At 54.0% G+C, this 21,631-nt stretch overlaps 5 protein-coding genes across 12 annotated transcripts; 3 read left to right on the plus strand and 2 right to left on the minus strand.

The window, feature by feature from the left end:
* The first annotated feature begins 961 nt into the window (after positions 1–961).
* On the plus strand, positions 962–6,775 carry FBXW9 (F-box and WD repeat domain containing 9). Its single transcript, XM_028519979.2, has 10 exons — positions 962–1,503; positions 2,682–2,821; positions 2,899–3,027; positions 4,441–4,553; positions 4,642–4,733; positions 5,595–5,743; positions 5,826–5,939; positions 6,068–6,157; positions 6,244–6,309; positions 6,391–6,775. The coding sequence occupies exons 1-10, from the start codon at positions 1,095–1,097 to the stop codon at positions 6,463–6,465; spliced, it is 1,377 nt and encodes a 458-aa protein (XP_028375780.1). The 5' UTR covers positions 962–1,094; the 3' UTR covers positions 6,466–6,775.
* A 550-nt stretch (positions 6,776–7,325) lies between these two features.
* GNG14 (G protein subunit gamma 14) lies at positions 7,326–10,662 on the minus strand. 4 transcript variants are annotated; one of them, XM_036032445.1, is made up of 3 exons: positions 10,149–10,662; positions 7,576–7,668; positions 7,326–7,494 (listed from the first exon to the last, which is right to left on the minus strand). In XM_036032445.1, the coding sequence occupies exons 2-3, from the start codon at positions 7,666–7,668 to the stop codon at positions 7,369–7,371; spliced, it is 219 nt and encodes a 72-aa protein (XP_035888338.1). In that variant the 5' UTR covers positions 10,149–10,662; the 3' UTR covers positions 7,326–7,368. The 4 variants fall into 4 exon arrangements, with proteins under 4 accessions (XP_035888338.1, XP_035888337.1, XP_035888336.1 ...); XM_036032444.1 differs by having other exon boundaries at positions 7,326–7,668; XM_036032443.1 differs by having other exon boundaries at positions 7,326–7,668; positions 8,070–10,662.
* Positions 10,662–14,429, plus strand: DHPS (deoxyhypusine synthase). Of its 4 annotated transcripts, none has more exons than XM_028521515.2 (9): positions 10,662–10,884; positions 11,507–11,671; positions 11,916–12,037; positions 12,124–12,220; positions 12,302–12,388; positions 12,931–13,036; positions 13,113–13,216; positions 14,023–14,148; positions 14,229–14,429. In XM_028521515.2, the coding sequence occupies exons 1-9, from the start codon at positions 10,882–10,884 to the stop codon at positions 14,322–14,324; spliced, it is 906 nt and encodes a 301-aa protein (XP_028377316.2). In that variant the 5' UTR covers positions 10,662–10,881; the 3' UTR covers positions 14,325–14,429. The 4 variants fall into 4 exon arrangements, with proteins under 4 accessions (XP_028377316.2, XP_035888334.1, XP_035888332.1 ...); XM_036032439.1 differs by lacking the exon at positions 10,662–10,884 and adding an exon at positions 11,149–11,382; XM_036032441.1 differs by lacking the exons at positions 10,662–10,884; positions 12,302–12,388 and adding an exon at positions 11,147–11,382.
* Positions 14,322–18,668, minus strand: WDR83 (WD repeat domain 83). Its single transcript, XM_028519905.2, has 9 exons — positions 18,343–18,668; positions 18,139–18,259; positions 17,952–18,057; positions 17,522–17,570; positions 17,311–17,437; positions 16,283–16,350; positions 16,084–16,192; positions 15,888–16,002; positions 14,322–14,623 (listed from the first exon to the last, which is right to left on the minus strand). The coding sequence occupies exons 1-9, from the start codon at positions 18,443–18,445 to the stop codon at positions 14,474–14,476; spliced, it is 948 nt and encodes a 315-aa protein (XP_028375706.1). The 5' UTR covers positions 18,446–18,668; the 3' UTR covers positions 14,322–14,473.
* A 73-nt stretch (positions 18,669–18,741) lies between these two features.
* On the plus strand, positions 18,742–20,119 carry WDR83OS (WD repeat domain 83 opposite strand). Of its 2 annotated transcripts, XM_028520182.2 has the most exons (4): positions 18,742–18,862; positions 18,977–19,082; positions 19,528–19,625; positions 19,718–20,119. In XM_028520182.2, exons 1-4 carry the CDS (start codon positions 18,813–18,815, stop codon positions 19,782–19,784), a joined length of 321 nt encoding a protein of 106 aa, XP_028375983.1. In that variant the 5' UTR covers positions 18,742–18,812; the 3' UTR covers positions 19,785–20,119. The 2 variants fall into 2 exon arrangements, with proteins under 2 accessions (XP_028375983.1, XP_035888340.1); XM_036032447.1 differs by lacking the exon at positions 19,718–20,119 and having other exon boundaries at positions 18,977–19,140.
* Positions 20,120–21,631: the final 1,512 nt, after the last annotated feature.

Consider the following 21,631-nt stretch of genomic DNA (forward strand, 5'->3'; position numbering starts at 1 on the left):
CGCTCAAAATGTGGCAATTTCAGTGTGGCCTGAGGATCACCTGCATCAACCTGGGAAAACCAATGACACGTTCCAAGTTTGTTTAAATGTGTACATTTTGATGAGAGGGAATGGAATGTAAACAATGGCATGTCCCATAGAGAAAGATACAGTGGAGAGGGGAGAGAACATTGGGGAAGATGGGAGGTACTGTGGGAAGATGTTTGAACAAAACCTGGGTATGAGAAGAATCAGGCGGAGGGTACAAGCAATACCATAGAGATCGTTTATGTGTTAACTCTGCCTGGCTTAAGAGTTTCAGTAAGATCCTGGTTTTATCAGTATGATTCAGAGTACTGTTCCACTGAGGCCTCTACAGGATAAGGGTGCTTGTTTCTGGCTCCAGAAGGCAAGACGAGTTTAAATCACTTATATTCCCCAGGCTGCAAACCCCAGAAAGGGGGTGTGCCGTGTCTCAGCTCGGTGTCACCTGTGAAAGCTGACTTCCGGAGAGCCATGTTTTTCTTTTTTTCTTCCAAACTATAAGAGAAAGTTTATTTAGAAGGTCACAGAGGTAGAAATACGCTGTAGGAGAATGGGCCCAGAAAACAAGTTACACAGGCAAAAGAAAGTAAGGACCCCGTTTTTCAAACCAGAAAACCAGCACCCTACCAGCGACCCTTAAAAATGCAGGAACCCTGTCGTGATTTAGAGATTGGTCCCTTACTTGGGAAGGTTGCGTGTTCCATCCCCCGCCAGGGTGCATGGGGGAGGAAACGTGGATGTTTCTCACATCAATGTTTTTCTCTCTCCCTTCCCCTCTCTTTAAAATCAGTAAGCATATCCTCGGGTGCCAATTAAAAACTAAATGAATAAAATTAACAAGAACCACAGAGCCAGGAATCTGCATTTTCCAGCCCTAGGGCCATGCAGCTGCAGACCGGAGAGCCTTGCATGGTGCAGCCGCCAGTACCCTGCGGGTTTCCGCTCAGCCCCTTACTTCCGCCGGCGCTTTAACGTCATCAGGCAGAGCCGAACCTGCCCTCGCGCTGCCTAGGAGACAGGACGCGGGGCGCGCAGCTGACCAGGCGGCCGGCCGCGCCCACTCGGTCGCCATGGAGCTGTCCCCAGAGCTCTGCGACGATCCCAGTTCCTGGGACGATGACTCGGACCCGGAGCAGGAGCCCGACCCAGACGCGCAGGCTGAGGCTTACGTGGCCCGCGTGCTCAGTCCGCCGAAACTCGGGCTGGCCCCCCTGCGTACCCCTCTGCTCTCCGCACCCGCCGCGTCCCCGGGCGCTCTGGAGCCACGGGCGGAGTCTAAGGGCCCTACCGTGGGGGTCCCGGGCCTTCTGAGCCTTCCCCCGGAGCTGCTGCTCGAAATCTGTGCCTACCTGGATGCTCGCCTCGTGCTCCACGTCCTGCCGCGCGTGTGCCACGCGCTGCGCGACCTTGTGCGTGACCGAGTCACCTGGAGACTACGCGCGCAGCGCCGCCTTCGCGCCCCCTATCCAGTGGTGGAAGGTGCGCATCCCCTGGGCCAGGGTAACCCGCCCAGGTCAGGCTTGGGCGGGGGAGGGGGAATCTGAGGTGCTGTGAGCACAGCCCCTAGGGCAGACTTCCTAGCTGTCCAGACTTGGGTGGAGCCTGAGGTGGTGCTAAAGTCCCTGAATTCTGAGTGGATCACAAGGTAGACACGAGGGGAGTCCTGAAGCTGTGAAATCCTACCTGGGGCCTGGGGTCCCTTGAACTGAGGATCCAGTGAGCCTCAGGCTTGGGTTCTAGTGGTGATACAAAGGCCCTGAACCCTGCCAGGGGGCTGACACGGGGACTTAAAAGTCTCAGGCTGTTGGAATCTGCTTGGGGCTCAGAGTAAACCACAGAATCCTTAGGTTTTGGGTCTAAATGCGGAAACAGCAACTGGTGATGCCAAAGCCCCTCACCCCTAGAGTCCTGACCTAAGTGGGGGTGAGGCAGTGGCTCTGATCCAGAGCCTGCAACTCTTGAGCCAAAGGTAAGGTTTAGAGGTTGGGATCCCTGATGCCAGCAATCACAGATCCTCAAGCCCAGGGTCCAGCCTGGGATCTTAAGCAGGGGCTTGTGGTCCTTCCTGCAGTTCCCAAGGTCATTGGTCCCTGGGGGATAAGACAGCTTGGTCACCTTGAAGTGATGGGACTCTCCTGAATAACTTGATAAACATAAATGCTTGGGCTCCATCCATGTCACTGAGTCTCTACACCTGGGGCTTAGATTCTGCATCTTGATAAGTCTCCCAGGTTTATAGATAGTAGTTTGAGAAACACTCTCCTGGGTCTGGTTCAGATGGCTGAGGCAGAAAGTCCTAGCTCCTGTACGCACCCTGAGGGATTAGCCAGGGGTGAGGAAAAACTTTAACGTTCTGAGGCTGCAATCCCCCAGAGTTGGGTTGAGGATGAGGCCTGGGAAGGTGGTCTTGAGGCTCCAGTTTCCAGAAACTGGGAAACTGGACCTGCTTCCAGTCCTAGACCTGCTTCGAAGGTGGATGGGGCAGTGGTCCCAAAGCTAGAGCCTGGGCCTCCTTGGGTTGGGGTGAGGGATCCAGATGGGGGGTTTCTCCAAGTCCAGGGCCGGTTGGGCTCCCTGGGAACCAGAGGTGAGCTTGGAGAGCTGGTGTGGGTAGCAGGATTCCCACCCACCTAAGACCCTGCTCATGGTTCCCACAGAGGAGGACTTTGACTGGCCAGCCGCCTGCATTGAGCTGGAGCAGCACTTGTCACGCTGGGCGGAGGATGGGTGCTGGGCTGAGTACTTCTGCCTGGCTGATGGGCACTTTGCGTCCATTGACTCAGTGCTGCTGCTCCAGGTGAGATGGGTTTGGTGAGGGGCCAGGCAGGGGTGGGTCAGGGTAACCCTGACAGTATCACCTCACTCCCCTCCCAGGGTGGGACGCTGTGTCTGTCAGGCTCCCGAGATAGAAATGTCAACTTGTGGGACCTGCGGCAGCTCGGGGTGGAACCCAGCCGGGTTCTGGTCAAGGCCCTGGGCACCCAGACGAACAGCACTCACAAGGTGAGGATGTAGAAAGCATGAAGCCTGGGTACGTTGCCATCACCAAGGGTGCAGGTGTTGACACCAGACCTCATGGATTAAAACCTTACTCTGCTGTCGTTAGTGTGATTTTGGGATGAGATGGATGACTTCTCTAGATCTCAGTTTCTACTTCTGTCCAGTGGTCAGAAAGGATGAGGATGAATGAGATGAACAGGCATTAAGAGCTTCACTCAGACTTGGACACACAGTAGGTACTCAACAGATGTCAGGATGCTTCAAGAGGCCGAGGGCAGGGCGTGAGGAGGCTGCCCTTGGGGGTCAGACAGCTCTAAGAATGACTGTCATCTTAGGTGAGGCAGCAGTGGAGCAGCACCTCTACCAGTCAGTGAGGTGGTCTAGGCCTTGGAGCCAGGCTGCTGGGTTCAAATCCCCACCCTGTTGCTTCCTGGTTGGGTGACCTTGGGTGAGAAATGCAACCTGTCTGTGCCCTTATTTGTAGAACAGGACACCATACAGTATCCTCCTCAGTGGGTTTGGTGAGGAATGTCAGTCTGTGCATATTATCTCCTGAGACAGGGACTTTTTTAAAAATTTGATTTTTTAATATTTATTTATTTTTAGAGAGGGAAGGGAGGGAGAAAGAGAGAGAGAGAGAGAGAAACATCAGTGTGTGGTTGCTGGGGGTCATGGCCTGCAACCCAGGCATGTACCCTGACTGGGAATCGAACCTCCAACACTTTGGTTCGCAGCCCGTGCTCAATCCACTGAGCTACGCCAGCCAGGGCTAAAAAAATTGATTTTTAGAGAGAGAGAAAGGGAGGAAAGGGGTGGGAAAAAGAGAGAAAGAGAAACAAACATCAATTTGTTCCACTTATTGATGCATTCATTAATTGATTCTTGTATGTGTCCTGACAGGGGATCAAACCTGCAACCTTGGTGTGTCAGGACAACACTCTAACCAACTGAGCTACCTGGCCAGGGATGGAGGCCCCATTTTTTAAAAAGATTTTATTTTATTTATTTTTAGAGAGAGGGGAAGGAAGGGAGAAAGAGAAGGAGAGAAACGTCAATGTGTGGTTGCCTCTCAAACGCCCCCTACTGGGGACCTGGCCCGAAACCCAGGCACGTGCCCTAGGCTGGGAATCAAACCCTCTGGTTCACAGGCTGGCACTTAACCCATTCTTAATCATGTTGTCATGTGGCCTCAAACTGTCGCTGTTTCTGAGTCCCCGTGGGACTTGATTTAGGAATATTATTGGGTGGGGGGTAGGCATGTCCTGGTGTGTGCAGTCAGACAGACATACAGACTTGAGCTCTAATCTCTACATGGTGCTGACTAGCTCTGTGTTCTTGGGCTGATTAGCTCCCTCCTCTGACCCTCAGTTTACTTATCTGAGAAGTGAGGACTGTCACATGGGTCTGGTCCTACAGGGCTGGGTGTGGTCACTGGCAGCGTTGGACCACCGAGTGTGCTCTGGTTCCTGGGACAGCACGGTGAAGCTCTGGGACATAGCAGCTGACGGGCAGCAGTTTGGCGAGATAAAGTGTGAGGGGTCCTGGGGAGGGGGGTTGGGGGGGTGGGACAGGGCACTGCCTGACCACAGCCCAACCTTATGCTCCATGTGTCCTCAGGGGCAAGGCAGCTGTGCTGTGCCTTTCCTATCAGCCTGACATCCTGGTAACTGGCACCTATGACAAGAAGGTGACAGTCTACGACCCCAGAGGTAGGCCAGGAGCCCAAATTGGGGAGAGCAGGGCTGCCTGGGAGGGTCCCCAGCATCATGCTGGGGAAGGAGGCACTTTGGCTTCACAGCATGGCTGGGGTGACAGTGACATAGGCAGATGCTAACCACTCAGAGTGCCTGTGGTTGGGGACGGGGGGTGCTGTGGAGGAAGCTATACCTCTATCTGGGCGGGGTGAGGGACATAGAGGGCACCCAGAGGAGGGGCCTCAGAGCCAGAATCCCATGGGTGGTAGACAGCCCCCGAGAATCCTGGCTCTCCCACTCCCTAGCTGTATGTCCCCAGTCAAGCTTGAACTTCAGTTTTCCTATCTGTAAAATCCGGATAATAACAGCTCTAGCCTCATAGGGTTAATGGGAGGAGATGATAATAACAGTATTGGTGGATTAAATGTTAGTTTATATAAAAGGCCTAGAACAAACATTGCCTGGCACATAGGCCTTTTCTTTTACTTTTTTATTCTTATTTTGTGTAACTGAAGGGCCAGCGTGCCTTATCCAGGCAGAGCGGAGTGGTGGTAGGGGTGGAGGCAACTCTGCTGGCATTGGTTGGCATTTGATATTGGGACTATCCTTTCTAGTCTGTACTGAGAGCAGATGGGACAGGAGGAGGGAGATGGGATAGGAGGTGGGGGCGGGGTGGGGTAGAGGCCTGGGGTCCTGGGAGGCCCAGATTCGGTGGGGCAGGAAAGGAGAGGGGTCACTCATGAGTTGCAGGGTGGGGAGGGAAGCTGACCAGGGCTTCTGCCACAGAGGATGGAGGCCCTGTATCCTCTGGTAGGCTGCGGGGGCCCTTTGAGGGGTGCTGATGTCCCCCTTCCCCCTGGCCCATCATCCACAAAGCTGGCCCAGCCCTACTGAAGAGCCGGCGGCTGCACTCAAGTGCGGTGCTGGCGTTGCTGGCTGATGACCGGCACATCATCTCGGGCAGTGAAGACCACACGCTCGTGGTGTTCGACCGCCGGGCCAACAATGTCTTGCAGCGGCTGCAGGTGAGCCCTCCCTAGGGTCCTGAGGGACCAGGGCTGTGGCATGGCCCAGCCTGAGCTGCTCTACCCCATGTCCCTCCCACAGCTGGACTCCTACCTGCTCTGCATGTCCTACAAAGAGCCCCAGCTCTGGGCCGGTGACAACCAGGGTCTGCTGCACGTCTTCGCCAACCGGGAGGGCTGCTTCCAGCTTGTCCGGGTCTGCCAGGGCCCTTGTCCCTGTCGCATCTTTCCTGGGCTTCCTCCCTACCTCTAGACTTCAGTGGTGGTGGGTGGCTGGCCTTAGGAGAGCCTTGCCTGAGTGTAACCCGTCCCTCCTTCTTGCAGTCCTTTGATGTGGGCCACAGGTCTCAGATCACAGGGATCAAACACTCGCTGGGGACCTTGTACACCACATCTACTGATAAGACCATCCGGGTGAGGCCCCAGGACAGGCCCCCTCCCACGCCACCCCCACTGGCTGGGAGCACACCTCTTGACCTTTGCCTGTTACCCCTTACCAGGTGCAAGTGCCCACCGATCCACCAAGGACTATCTGCACCCGGAGCCACCACAATGTGCTGAATGGGGTAAGGCCCTACCCACACGTCCTGCCCCACATGCCCTGCTGGCTGTCCAGAGCACCCCTGAGTCTTCATGTCCCTGTCCAGATCTGTGCTGAGGGCAACCTGGTGGTGGCTGCCTCTGGGGGCCTGTCATTGGAAGTCTGGAGGCTGCAGGCCTGAGCAGGCAGACGTGCGTATGGATGTGGATCTGCCAGCCAGCAGGCTGAGGCAAGGCCTCTGTTCTTCGGGGGGGGGGGGACCCTCCCCTTTGCTGGTGCTGTTCCTGATGTGCCCCACAGACCTAGGGCACTAGGACCCCAGGCCACTGCCACGTGGGGTCCCTGGTGTGGGCCCCAAGCTAGGGAAGGTGAGGTTGGTGTTCCAGCCCACCCAGGGAACTGATGCCCATCCCCAGATCCTGTTTAAGATTTGGATGCCTGCTCTCCCTTGAGGATGAGGGGGAAATAAACCTGGCATACTGGTGCTGTGACCTGGAGTGGTGCCTGCTTGGGATCAGGGGGCTGGGGATGAGTGTGTGTCGGGGGGGCTGGGGCGCGGCAGCCTCTGCTGTGTCTGTCTGGGTGCACATGTGCTCACCTGAGTGCATTCCTGGGATCACATGTGCCTGTCCCTGGGGAGGCAGGCTGGCTGGCTGTGTGTGTTGTTATTGTAACCTGTCTGTGACTGACTGCATACCTGAGTGTGTGCGAGAGGAAGAGGGAGATTATGGAGGGTGTGGGCACCTCCTATCTATGATGACACCTCTGTGTGTGTGATGTGTGGACACATGTGATGTGTATGTGTGTGGTGTGCACTGGCATGTAGATAGGGACTGTCCCTGGATGTGTCTGTGCAGAAGGAGAGGGGATCTGCTATGGCGCCCACAGGTTCCGGGCAGGGAGGGGTATGAGAGGCGTGTGTTCTTCTGTCGAGAGTACAAGGCATGTGTGTCCCTGTGGCAGTGACCCTGGAGTGGGCCAGGTGCCTCTGCCAGCCTGCAGCTCCCCTTTGCCCACCACTGCAGCCCACCAAGCTCTGAGGAGCATTTATTTCATGTTTATTGAGTGGTCCTCAGGGCCAGTATCACAGGATGGCACAAGGCTTCTTCTCCTTGAAGGGGTTGGTGGCAGCTGGGATGCCCACCAGGAACGGGTCACTCTTGGCCTGCTCCAAGCAGAACTGCAGCAGGTCAGAGGCTGCCTTGGACACCTGTAGACCAGCCCAGTCAGCCAGACCTTGGCCTGTCCCTTGGCCCCTCCCCCAGATGTGTCCATCTGCCCCCAGCCTCACCTTCATTCGGTCAATGCCGGCCTCCATCCTCAGCTGCTCCACCGCCCGGCGGGCCTGCCCGATGTCGCTGCCGACAGCTACCTTGCCGGACATCTGGGGGAGGGTGAGCAGGGCCATAGGAAGCAGGCTGAACTCCAGACTGGGGCCCGAGGGCCACCTGAAGGCCCCCCACACCTCCTCCCAGGTGCCCTGGGGACTGTGGGGTAGGGGTGGATGCTCCCTCTTTGTCAGAACCACGTACCTCAGATGAGGACTCTGGCAGACTCCTGGCTGCTGGTCTCTTCCTGCAGCCTTGTTTTGCCTCCCTCCCCCACCTGCCTGGCCTCTCCAGCCCCCTCCTCCTTTACCCCTGCAGAGACTTTGAAGGCAGGACTCTCATGGTGTGAAATGTCACCAGTGACAGCAGCAGCAGCAGCTGCCTTAGCCAAGGGGTTCCCTGCCCCAGGAGGCCTGGTTACATTGGCAGGAGTGTGGGGCTCTCCCCTCTCACTGACCTGCTTGCTCCCCTGCTAAGTAGCCCCAACACCCTCCTTTGCCAGCCTCTGTCTCCCAATGTGCAGAGTGTCCCTGGGCTTGGGTGCAGCTCTGCCTCTCTTCTCCGTCTACATTCACCGCCTGGGATGCACAGCCTGGGTGACTCAGTCCACTCGCTTATGCTGATGGCTTCCTTTGCCCCATCCCAACCCCGTTCCTGACCTCAGATCCATCTGAGGACCCTCTGGCCTCCTCCGTTCACCCACCCATCTCTCTAGTGTCTCTCACCTAACGTGGCCAAAGCTGGGCTCTGGATTGCCTTTCCCTCTGGACCTTCTGCGTCCTTCACCACCATCCACCTAACTGCCCTGGCTAAAATCTCAAACTCCTTTACCCCTCTCTATTCAGTATCCCCACATCTAATCCTTTCTTAAGAGTCAGCTGATCAACCTTCAAATTAGGTCCTCAGTCTGGTCACTTCTCTCCACCTCACCCAAGTCCCACTCCATCTTCACTCACTGGACCAGTGCAGTTGTCCTTACCCTGGTCTTTCCTGACCTCCCACAGCCACTGCCCCTATGTTCAAGGCAGGTGGTGGGAACTGTTAAAAAATAACTCAGAATATAACATGGATGAACCTTGAGGGCATTATGCTGAGTGAAGTAAGCCAGTCCAAAAGGACACATTTATGATTCTATTATATGAAGTCCCTAGAGGAGCCAAATCATAGAGACAAAAAGTAAAATGGTGGGTACCTTTTCCCCAGGGGGAGGGGGATGAGGAGCTTGTGTTCTATAGGGACAGAGTTTGGGAAGATACACATGTTCTGGAGGTGAATGGTGGTAATGGTTGCACAACATGGTGAATGTGCTTAATGCCACTGACCTGTGCACTGAAAATGGTTAAGAGAGTGAATCTTATGTGGAGTCTCTCACTTCCTTTTTAAAATTCTCCAGAGTTTTCTCACCCTCTTAGAATAAAACCCGCCCTCCTTACTACAGCCCATAGGTCCTGCCTGGTCTGGTACCTTCTGCTCGCTCTGAATTCATTTATTAACCTCTCCCTGCTTCATTCCTCATGGATCATGCTGGTGCCCTTGTGTGTGTTTGTTTCATTTGTTCGTTCATTCATTCATTCATTCATTCATTATGTTTGTTGAGATCCCAATATGTGTCCAGCACTGCTCAGTGTAAGGGGATCGGCAGTGAAACCAGACAAACTCCTGCCCTCACAGAGCTTCCCTTCTAGTCAGAAAACAAGAGCAAACACAATGTATTAAGTGCTATGAAAACAACACAAGCAAGGTAAGGGCAAGAGTGAGTGATAAGGGCAGGCCTCCTGGAGGAAGTGACATTTTTAAGTGAGGCCCAGAAATTATCCCTGTTTTAAAAAACGGACAGAAGAGCACTTGGATTTGGGACCTATTTTGTAGGGAGAATTTGGCGGATGTGCTGGGGAATAGGTGTAGGTTGTGAGATGGGCAGCCGTCAAACTCAACTCCCCAGTTTTTAGCCTGGTCGGTGAGGGCTGTTGCTGAGATGTGTAAGGCTGCAGCAAGATCTGGGTGAGGTGGAGAGAAGGCTGAGGTGGTGAATTTGAGATCCAAGTGGGAATTTCAAGGATGTCAAGAGGGATGCTCTGTTTCTCCAATTAAGTTGGCTCATTTCCAGCCTCAGGGCCTTTACACCAGCTGTTCTCTCAATGGCGGGCAGTGGGGAAATGGCCTCCCCCCATAAGTTCACATATGGGGCCTTTCTTAGCTTTCTGGCTTTGGTTCAAATGTCACCTCCTTGGTGTCCTTCCTCAACCACCTGTCCCTCCAACTAAAGCCACTGTTAACTTTCTATCTCCCCAAACTGTGGGCTCCTGGAGGGCAGGGTCCGCATCTTGTTCACTGCTAAGTCTGTACGTAGCACAGAGCCCAATATATAGTACAAGACAGACTCCGTAAATGTAGAGTGAATGATTAATGGGGTCCTCTCTGGACCAGACCCTGTACATAGGAGGACCCATGAGATACAGTCCCCACCGTTGAGGGTCTCACAGTTATGCTGGAGGGAAAGAGATGTCAGCCCTAGATCCCAGGGGAGATGCCTTCCCCAGAGAAGGTCAGGGAAAGCTTTCCCCTGGGAAGACCAGCGGGTTATGCAGCATATGGAGGCTCTGGAGACTTCCTAGGCACGGAAAAGAAGAATCTATTTGATGAGAGATGCTCAGTGACGGAAACTGACAGTTCCTGATGACTCGAATTCTGTCCAAGGGCAACGTTTAAGAAGTCATTACCCCTCAAGAGACAGAAACCAGTGGACAAGTGCCCGCAACGCGGCGGGTCTCCACTAGGCGGCAACGTAAGCAGGGCTTTTCTTCGTGTGAGGAGCCAACACACGAAAAGGAATGTCTCCAAGCCGCTCCCCTATTTCGGGTACCAGCCACGCCCTGAACCTACCGCAGCGAAGAGGTCATGTGACTAAAACAACTTCCGGTCATCCTCCCCCGTTTTTTTTTTTTTTTACGAGCCCTGTTTGCAGCACTGTCATAGAGAAGCGCGTGCCAGGGCTTCCAGGGTTTCGAGGCCACAGAGGGCTTGGCTTGGGGCTGCTCTGATCTGAAAACGTGGCAGCAGGAGCATGGAGGGTCCCTCCGAGGGGAAGGCGCCGCGGCGGCCCTGGCCGCTGTGCTAAAGCACAAGCTCGGCGCTGCCGTCGGAAAGCGCTCAGGTTCAGGGCTACGACTTCAACCGTGGCGTGGACTACCACGCGCTGCTGGGAGCCTTCGGCACCACTGGTTTCCAGGCAACCAACTTCGGGGCGCGCGGTGCATCAAGTCAACGCCATGGTGAGGCCGGGGCGGGACTTCCTGGGTGTAGGGGGCGTGACCTCTAGTAGCACCAACGCGGTGCTGTACTGGAAGGGCTGGGCTTCCCTGGAGAAGAGGCGTTGTCCTTGCTGGGTCGATCCAATAGTTGGAGGGAGGTGGGGCTTACCTGTGGCGGGGGTTTCTCAGTTGGGGAGGGGAAGTTGCTCCTGCAGCAGCTACAAGCTAGTATCAGGAAGGGGTGGGGACTGATTTTAGGTAGGGGGCAGGTTATAGGGTGTGTGTGTGTGTGTGTGTGGTAGAAGGGGAGAGGCCTGGGGCTAGACCGTATGCCTGAGAGAGGAATTGTAAGAAGAGCTAAGTTAGGGCCGGGTCTTGAATTTGCTCTTCCCAGCGGGAAGGGGACTGGATCCTTCAAAGGAGATGCTCTCTGGTTCCCAAGGGCAAAGCGTGAGCGTGTGTCCTGAGAGCTGTAAAAGGGGCGGAGGCTGCACATGGGTCTCCCTTCCTTGGTTCCAGGTAGAAGTGGTCCCCTTTCTCTGAATGGGCAGGGCCTCAGGCAGAGTCTGATTCTGAAAAGCGCTGGGGTACGTGGGCTGGAGTTTGGATCCAGAGGTTAATTTGACCCCGTTCTTACACATAGATAGAGAAGAAGCTGGAGCCTCTGCCAGAGGATGAAGACCAGCACACAGATCTGACTCAGAGCCATCGTCCACTCACTGGCTGCACCATTTTCCTGGGCTACACGTCCAACCTCATCAGTTCAGGCATCCGTGAGACCATCCGTTATCTCGTGCAGCACAACATGGTGGGGAGCAGATGGGGCTGTGGCCTTGGCCTCTTTGAATCTCAAGTGCAATAAAATTATTGGTCATTTTAGTAAGAGAGAGATATATGTATAGGTCAGTTTTAGGCAGAGGGACAGGGTTGAGTTTTGTTTAGCAGCAGAGCTTCCTGCAAGGTTACTAGATGAGGGTTGGGAGTTAGAAGTCCTGCCCAGAATGAGGGCAAGGCCCTTCTTTCTGGGCCAACCGCATTGCCTGTGGCTGCAGGTGGATGTCTTGGTGACTACGGCAGGGGGCGTGGAGGAGGATCTCATCAAGTGCCTGGCGCCCACGTACCTGGGCGAGTTCAGCCTCAGGGGGAAGGAGCTACGTGAGAACGGGATTAACAGGTGGGGGGTGGGACTGAATGGTGTTGGGGTAGGGGAGTTGGGCCAAGGGTCCTGAGGTCTGATGCCTATCTGCCTCCTGTGCCCAGGATTGGGAACCTGCTGGTGCCCAATGACAATTACTGCAAGTTTGAGGACTGGCTGATGCCCATTCTGGACCAGATGGTGCTGGAGCAGAACACAGAGGTGGGGCTGAAATATTCTGGGGGGCCAGCATGGTGGCAGTCAGGGAGGGCACTGCTGGCTGCAGCTGATATCCCCTCCTAGGGTGTGAAGTGGACACCTTCCAAAATGATCGCCCGACTTGGCAAGGAGATCAACAACCCAGAGTCAGTGTATTACTGGGCCCAGAAGGTGAGGGGTTGGGTGGGGGCAAAGATGCTCATGTTAACTTGTTCCATTTTCACGGTCGCCTGGCGAATCTGTACTGTTCTCATCACCTGCACTCTGAAATGAGGAATTTCAGAGAGGTTAGGCAGTTTGTCTGAGGTCATACAGCTATTGAGTGTGCCCCTCATATCCTGGCTTTACTCCTGGACCATCTGGAGCAGTTAGGGCAGTGCTTAGCAAACCCCCACCCCCACCAGGGGGCCTGTGGTAGGGTCCCCTGCTTCTCAGAGGCAGTGAGATCCAGCAATTGGAAAAATAACAGGAGCTGCCATTCTTTATACGCCACACATGGCCCTAAGTGTTTTGTGTGAATCTTCCTACATATGCGTCCTCATCTGTGAGGGAGGTACTGTTGGTACCATCATTTTACAGTGAAGGAAACTGAAGCTCAGAAAAGTTAAACACCCTGCCTGGCGTCAGGCAGAGAGGAAATGCTGCCAGAATGGGACCAGGCTACTCTCACCAAGTTCTGACTCCTGCTACTGTCTTGTCTTTGTCTTCCTCAGAACCACATCCCTGTATTGAGCCCAGCGCTCACAGATGGTTCGCTGGGCGACATGATCTTTTTCCATTCCTACAAGAACCCAGGTCTGGTCCTGGACATCGTGGAGGGTGAGGCGCTGGCGCCAGAGGAGTGGGGGAGGATGGCTGGCTGGGTCTGGGGCCTGACCACAGTGCTCTTCCCCAGACCTGAGACTCATCAACACCCAGGCCATCTTTGCCAAGCGCTCTGGCATGATCATCCTAGGCGGGGGTGTGATCAAGCACCACATTGCAAATGCCAACCTCATGGTGAGTGGGGACAGAGCACCTGGTCCTTAGTGTGGGGGTGGCACTTAGGCCTGCTATGCAGAGATGTCTGTATGCTTGGTCTATGCCATGTTCTGGAGACACAGCCATGTACTAAACAGGCCAGGATTCCTGCTTTCCTGGGACTGATGTTTAAGTTTTGTGAGACAGCAAGTAGGTGACAATCATTGCCTTAGAGAAAAATGAGTGATGGTAAGATGGTAAAAAGGGGCACTTCAAAAAAGGGAAGCCTTTCTGGGGAATGTGACCTGTGAGTAGGTGCCTCCCTTGAGTCATGTGGTTGTCTGGAGGAAGGGTTCCTGGCAGAGGGAACAGCCTGTGCAAAGACTCTCAGGTGCTTAAAATAAGTCAAGGAACAGCTAGGATGCCTATGAAAGGGAGAGTGGGGGGGTAAGGTGAGGAGGTAGCAGGCAAGTCTTGCAGTGCCTTGAGGCTCAGAGCCCTCAAGCTACTATAGGGGGAACAGATGAGTCCAGGACCAGGATGGGGGCCAAGGTGGGGAAGGTGGTTGGGTTCAGGCATCTACTGAAGGTAAGAGTTGGTGAGCGGATGTGGGAGGGTTGTTGCTACCTAGGAGGTGGGTCTGGGGAAACATTGCTCATTATTTTCCCAGTAACCCTCCAACCCCTCACTGCCCAGGTGTTCACTTAGGGCCCCTACTTAGGGCAAGGGAGGGGCCACCAAAGGGCCCTCCTGATTCTTTTAGGACACATGGCTCAGCCTCCCTAGCTGCAGTGCCCTGTGTTTCCTGTGACTGGCTGACCGCCTTACCCTGCCCCTTCCCACAGCGGAATGGGGCTGACTATGCTGTCTACATCAACACGGCTCAGGAATTTGATGGCTCCGACTCTGGTGCCCAGCCAGATGAAGCTGTCTCTTGGGGCAAGATCCGGGTGGATGCACAACCTGTCAAGGTGAGGGCCAGCCGGCTGGCTGGGGTGCAGTCCCCAAACTGCTGCTTTGGGCCCCATAGTTAACTCAGTCCCTTTTGCAGGTCTGTGCTGATGCCTCCCTGGTCTTCCCCCTGCTTGTGGCTGAGACCTTTGCTCAGAAGGCAGATGCCTTCATGCATGAGAAGAACAAGGACTGAGCTGTGACCCCAGGGAGGGCCCCCTGCCATTTATTAGTAGACCCAGCCTCTTCTCCATTCCTTGGTTCATGGCACATCCATAATAAATGGCCCCAGTGGTCCAGAGTCTGCATCTGTGTGTGTTCTTGGTGGTAGTAGGTTCCTTGGATTCAACCAGTAGCACCCTCAGCTTCATAGGCCTCTTCCCGCCAGTAATGGATGTTGCCCCCCATGGCAGTCAGCAGGCAGGGCTCTGTTGGGTGGTAGGTCAGTGACTGCACCACACCAGGACCCACTTGCAAGGCCAGCGCCAAGACACCCTGTAGAACAAGAGGGGAGCAGTTATCAGTGAGCACACCCCCCCCCCCCCCCCCCCCCCCCCCCCCCCCGATCTTCTGCCACCTGCTTCTAGTGCACAGGTGTCAAAACACAAGGCCCTTGGGCTGAATTTGGCCTGGCACCTTGTTTCTAGGCGGCAGTGCTGAGATCCTTGCCCCTAGTTAAGGAGTAGTTACATTTATGCAGTCCTAAAATTACCTTCGGCCCTTTGAAGGCAGTCATGAGGCTGATGTGGCCCCCAGTGAAAATAAGTTTGACACCCCTGTTCTAGTGGCTTTCTAGTCACTGTAAACCTCATCTGCCCCAAAATGAGCCCCTTAGTGGCCCTGGACTCCCAGGTGCTCAGGCCAAACCCTTGAGAGTCTTTTCCACACCTCACATGCCTTTATCAGTAAACCTTGGTTCTGCCTAGTGTCGATGTCCAGAGGCCACCCATTCTTTCTACCTTCATGGCCATGACCGTACTGTAAGCCAGTTGTGTCTGGCTTTGAGCTTCCCTCCACCCCTACCACAGGGGATCTGCCTGACCACTTGGCAACACCAGTGCCTGCACTTCCTTCATCAACCTGCAGACACAGTTCCACATACACAGTCTCTTAAGTAGGCCACAGTTTCTGTTTTTACCTTAAAATGTCCCCTCTCATGTGCCCTTCCTTTGTTGTGACCTCTGGTGTACTGGACCCTCAAGAATGCTGGCATTTTCGTAGCTCCCTGAGTAAGAGCTGGCCCATTGAGTCCCCAGGGTCCCCCAGTTCCCTCCATCCTCTTAGGGAATTTGCATTCCCTGGCCAACAAGCCCCAGTACCCATATCTCCTTCCATGAGGCTCTCCAGCCCTCACTCCATTAAGTCCAGCCAGTGTGTTCTCAGCCCCATGCCACTACCAGGCTGGGATGCATCAGGATGGGGCTCATCTACCCTAAGGTCAGTCGCTACCATTGGCTCCCCCTCCCTCAGGGCCAGTCCCTGTAGGTCAGCCTGGCATTGGTGGCCCTTGCCTGACTTGGATCCCACTGCTGCCACTGCCATCCTAAAGTGCTTCTATTTCCTGACCAATGTGTGCCATACCTCCAAGCCTTAGCACATTGTTCTCTTTGCCAGGAAGGCCCTTCTTGTCTTCTCACTCATTCCTTCCAGCTCCTGGGTCTAATAGCATTCCCTTTTTCTGGTCTGGGAGTGACTGAGGTCAGGACAAAGTGGGGACAGGGCAGGTGCTCTGGTGCAGTGTGGAAGTGGGGAGGCTCACCTCTACCAGGTCCCAAAAGAACACCTTCCCATCCTCGGAGCAGCTGACCACATGTGTGTCACGCTCGCTCAGGCAGCAGTCCAGCTTGTACTCCTGGTTCTTATGGCCCATGTACCTGGGGGTAGGTGGGATCAGTGGGCTTGGGACTTACCAAGGGCAGAGGTGGGGGGAGGGGCCCCATACCCGAAGCACTCACTGCCCTAGCAGCTCCCCTGTGTCCTTGTCTAGAAGTCTCAATGTGGAGTCCAGGCTGGACACCAGGGTGCACTGCCCGTCCCGGCTGAAGCAGGTGCAAGTGATGGGGCCTGGGGGGAGGGGTGGGCAGGCAGATGAGGCTAGGGCCCCCTTTGCTGCCCCTACCTCTCCCGCACCCCCCACAGCCTGGCCATACTCACTGCCCACATAGTCTGAGAAGAGCTGACCCATCCTTAGGTCATAGCGCCTCAACCGACCATCCACAGAGCTGTAAGACAGGGTGGATCCAGATGAAGCCTCAACTGAGGCCAGTGGTCCATGGCTCTAGAAGCTCAGTGTTACCATACCCTTCTACCTGGCCAGGGCCCTAAAGACATGACTGAGCCTGTCTCTCCCACACCTCCCTCACTGTCATACTCCCTCTCAGGGATGGCCATGGAAAACATGCATTTAAGTGAATGCATGAGTGGACTTCTGAGGCATTGGCTTTGAGATTCAGACCCAGGGACCAATCAGGAATTACTCCATCTGTTTCGGATATGTACTGAGCATCCTCTTTGGGCCAGACGTTGTAGTGGGAAGGGTTAGGGTTGGGACACAGCTTCAGTGAAGTCAGGAGAAATTTCTGGAGCCTCACTGAGGGTAACCTATGAAGGCCTCCCCAAGGAGGGTGACATCTGAACTGGGACTTGAAGGACAAGCAGAAGCCAACCTTTTGGGGTCGAAGGGGAGATGTGTGATGACAAGGCTAGTCAACAGGCCGGGCAGCCTGAACTCCCTCCACTGGGGGAACGGCATTCCCTTGGGTTGTGGTAACACTTGAGCAGCCCGGCATGGGAACTATTTATATATTTTTTAACTGTTTTCTGCAGCTAGAATATGAATTCTATAAGGGCAGGGATTTTTCCTTATTTCCCTGTCTTATTCACTGGTATATTGCTCATTGACAAAAAAGAGTGGCCCACAGGAAGTACCTAAATACACTTGGAGTAAGTAGTAAAAGGGCAGTCCAGGCAGAGAAAGAGCAATTGCAAAGCTCCTGGGGTGGGAGCATGTTTGGCATATTTATTTGAAAGGAAGCTGGGAATAAAAGTTGAGAGGTCAGTAGGGACCAGACTACACAGGGCCCTGGGCACCACAGTGAGGAGAGTACACGTTAATCTAAGGACAGAGATGGCTGTGATCCTCAGGGGCACCTGAGGAAGGGCAGTGCCCTGGTTCCACTCACCCTGCCAGAACCTCATGGTCTGACACCTTCACACTGGACACACCATCCTTGGCTTCGTCCAGCTTCTGCACAGGGTCAGGCCTCCGAGAACGGCAGTCCCAGCAACGGATAGTGGAATCGATAGAGCCTGTGAGGTGTGAAAGTGAGGTCAGATTTGGGGAGTCAGGGGGAGCACCCTAGGCTCCTCTGCGGAGGCACTAATTACACTTACCGGACAGGATGACCGTGGCTTCTTCATTAAACTGTACCGTGTTTACCTTCTGAGAAACAGAAAACGCCACTCAGAGAAAGATATTGCTCCGGGATCCCCTCTCTGCCTTATACCGGTCTGTACAAAGGTTTTGGAGCCTTACTCACTTGGGTGCAACCTTATTATTGTCCTCCGTGGACTACTACTTGTTTCCCACTTCCGGGCTCAAAGTTTTGGCTTTTTGTAGATAATGGTAGGAATACTGAAGGCTGGACTTTGGAGGACTGAGATAAAGGCAGGGTTCCCAGTGCAGATTTAAGTGAGGACAAAAGCTAGAAGTAGGGGAGGTGAAAGGTTTCACCACTATGAGGCTTGGTGAATGCCCTGTAATGGGGGTGGTATACGCATCACCATCCAGGCTCTAATGAGGGCTCTTTTTGCTTGCACTCACCCCTGCGTGACCCCGGAATTTACGCACGACCTGCCCCGATGCCACATCCCACAGCACCACCGCCTTGTCCCCGCCGCCGGAGCAGAGATTGCTATTGTCAAAGGAACTAGAGGGCAGAGGAAGGGAGGTCAGCGTCGACCTCTGATCCCCGCCCCAACGTCCCCATCCCGGCCTGGCCCCGGCTCACCTGGCCGCGTCCAGCACCTCGTAGCCGTGGCCGCTGTACGTCCGCAGCAGTGTCCCCCGTAGAGGGTTCCACAGCTTCAGGGTCTTGTCGCTGCCGCAAGTCAGGCAGTAATTGCCATCCACTGGGGAACAGCACCCCAGGGTTACTGGGCAGCCAACCTCAGGAAGCGGGAGGCAGAGTCGGAATGAAGGTGACCGTGCTCACCATTAAAGCGCACGGCTCGCACTGCTCCCTGCCCGCAGTCTAGCGTCTTCAACCGTTTCTGCGGCAGCTCCGGGCCCCGCGGCTTTGGCTCCGGGAAAGACATAGCTCTGGGATCCCTTTCTCGCAGCCTTTTATCGGTCTGGACAAGGTTTCCCAACCTTACTCACTTGGCTGTAACTTTATTATTGTCCTCCGTGGACTACTTCCTGTTTCCCACTTTGGCTTTTTGGAGATAATGTTGGAAATACGGAAGGCTGACACTAGGTTCAAGGTTTCTTCCCTTATTTCCTGCTTCCAATAAACATTGTTGGCTTCTTCTAATTCTCTGTCTTCTGACTGGAGGAGTCCTGGCCTCCCGCCGATAGGAACAGAAGCGCGAGGGCTGCGGGTGTTACTGTAAAAACTACCTTCCGTTTCCGTGCCGGAAAGGGCAACTCCCGCCGCGGAAGAGGCGCGATCTCCGCCTCGTTATGTCTGCGAACAATATGTCTGACCCACGGAGGCCGAATAAAGTGCTGAGGTGAGAACCCTAGCGTCATGGGAAAGTGGTTCGGGCTGTGGGTCGGAACCTAGGGAAGCGCTTGTTCATCCTGGGGGCGGGGCACGAGTGCCTTTGACCTCGATCGTGCCGCAGGTACAAGCCTCCGCCGAGCGAATGTAACCCGGCTTTGGATGACCCGACGCCGGACTACATGAACCTGCTCGGCATGATTTTCAGCATGTGCGGCCTCATGCTCAAGGTGGGCATGGCTGCATATCTCCGCCCAACTGCGAGGCCGGGGGCGGGTTCGGAACGAGGTGGGGCTGGCGCTGAGGGGGCGGGGCTAGGGTGTAAGTTGGACGGAGAAAGCCAGGCGGTGAGGGAAACCAGGGATCCGGGTCGTGGTGGGTACGTGGGAGGTTGGTGTGAGGGTGGGACCAGACTCTAAGGCGACTTGGAAGGGATAGTGTAGAAAGGGTGGGGTCCTTAGCATGATGGGGTATGTAAAAGGCCAGCAGTCTTTTTAGGCCTGAGGGAAAACTGTACTTGGAGTAGGCTCTGGGTAGATGGGACTGAGGAATTCCTGGAGGCCGGGAGACAAGGTTCAAGCTGCACCAGCTGGAGCCAGTGTGTTGGAATCCGTGCGTGGGAATGCCCCTTGTCTTCCACTGACCTAATCTGGTCATCCACCTGCCTTTCCCCAGCTGAAGTGGTGTGCCTGGGTTGCTGTCTACTGCTCCTTCATCAGCTTCGCCAACTCCCGGAGCTCTGAAGACACTAAGCAAATGATGAGTAGCTTCATGTGAGGCTGGGCCTGGAGAAGGAGGGACTCCTGATAAGGGGAGGGAGGACCCAAGCTTACTCATCCTGACTGACACCTCTCTCTGGTCCTAGGCTGTCTATTTCTGCCGTGGTGATGTCGTATCTGCAGAACCCTCAGCCCATGACACCTCCTTGGTGATGTCAGCCTAGAGGGGTCGCATCCTGGACCTCTCTATACACCTCCCTCCAGGGTTGATCCTTGGCTGCTCAGCCTCCTACCCTCAGCTGCTGGCTGTCCTGAGCTCTCCTGGGTGAGGTAGTCGCAGGGTCCACAGCTGGATGGAAGAAACCTGGACCTTTCCCTCTGGTCCCACTTCTGCTGGGGCAGAGAGGGGAATGCCCTGGGCCTACTGCTCCTGCCTGCCTTTCCCACCCTGCCTGCTGCTGGGGGAGAACCTGGCCATATTTCTAGGTGTACCCACTCATTTTCTTGTTGAAACCAGTTAATAATAAAGTTTTGCATTCTGGGTATTCTCTGAGACTTCTTCTGTGCATTGTGGGTGCTGTCCTAGAAGGGCTTCAGTTCCTTTACTTAGTCCTGTGGTGAGGTCCCAGTCTGGAGCCTTCTGGTGGTTCACTTGCTTATTCACAGGCTTCCTGCCTTAAGTCAGCTGTTGGGGATAGGACAGTGACCCCCTTCTGACAACACAGCAGATGGCTTGCTGACCTTAGGAATCTGGGCTTTGACTTTTTATCAAAGGAATGAGATAATGTCAGTAAGCTAGATGGACAGACAGGGAATCAGAAAGGCATGAAAGATTGAGGCTTCCCCTGCTGTGGAGGAGAGATTGGACTGCTGCCAGACCCAAGAACAGGACCTGGGTTAGAAGGAGGAGATCGCTACTGTAAAGCCCCCTTGTGATTGTATTTGATGTTTATTTTGACACAAGTCAACACCCCTCTCTTGCCTCCTGCTACATGCTGGTTTTTGAAAAGGTTGTCCTGACATGGTCAAGCATGTGAAGTAAATTCTCATACCTGGTAGCATTCATGTACTAGTATGTATGGATATTCCTTCCTTTAGTCTATATAATTCATTGGCACCTGCCAAACATCATGGGGATTGATTTCAACTTGCAGCCACTTAAGACACACCTTTATGTCAGTTTCCCTTAAACTATTAATTACCAGAGTGGAGTGGCAGCTTCTTTCATTGGTCTCTCTCCACCCTGTGCTGCTTATGGAGGTAGATTTTCAATCTTGGGGCTTTCGCCTGGGTCTGCATGTACTAAAAATTGGCCAGCCAGCCAGGTGACCAAAAAAATGGCCTTTGGGAAAGGGGATCAATCTGACTTGTTGACCTCTGTGTGGAGGGGTGGCCTGTATGTTAGATACATGGGGACTGGAATATGAATACAGGGATGCTCTAAAAACGCTGACTATTTTTATGTACATCTTTAAGGAACTGCACTGCAGCAAGGCAGGAAAATTTATGGTTGTTACTGTAGGCTGGTCCCTCTTATGATTGGTTTGGCTGGTCACAGATGCCCTCCTAGAGACAAAAGATGGGCTTAGAACATTAGAGAAGAACTGAAACTGGAAAAGGAACTCTGTTAGCATCAGGACTGGCTGATAAAGGCAGGGGGCGGAGCAGGGAGGAAGGTCCTTTAAACAGATTCCACCCTTTTTTGGAAACCATGAGGTCTCTGCACCTGTATGTTCATATGTATCTATATTTGTGTTATGTTTGTGTGTTATTTTCTACTTCAAAATGGTATTGCTGACTTACAAAAGAGCTATGTTTGGTTTAAAGGAATTAAGTGCTTATATAAATTAAGATTGGGTATTCTAAAATTCTCAGAGATTCAGAAACTAACCCAAATGCTTTTCAGAATCACATGATCTGGGAAAATATTTGATATTAAAGCTAGTTTAAGTGTATTGGTTTAATTAAAACAGACATCTCTTTAGAGTTATCAGAGTTAAATTTGATGCCTTTATTTTACCTAGGCTTATAAATTTGTCAGCAAAACTAATAACAATATG

This window comes from Phyllostomus discolor, chromosome 8 (genome assembly GCF_004126475.2).
Source record: "Phyllostomus discolor isolate MPI-MPIP mPhyDis1 chromosome 8, mPhyDis1.pri.v3, whole genome shotgun sequence".
Lineage (NCBI taxonomy): Eukaryota > Metazoa > Chordata > Mammalia > Chiroptera > Phyllostomidae > Phyllostomus > Phyllostomus discolor.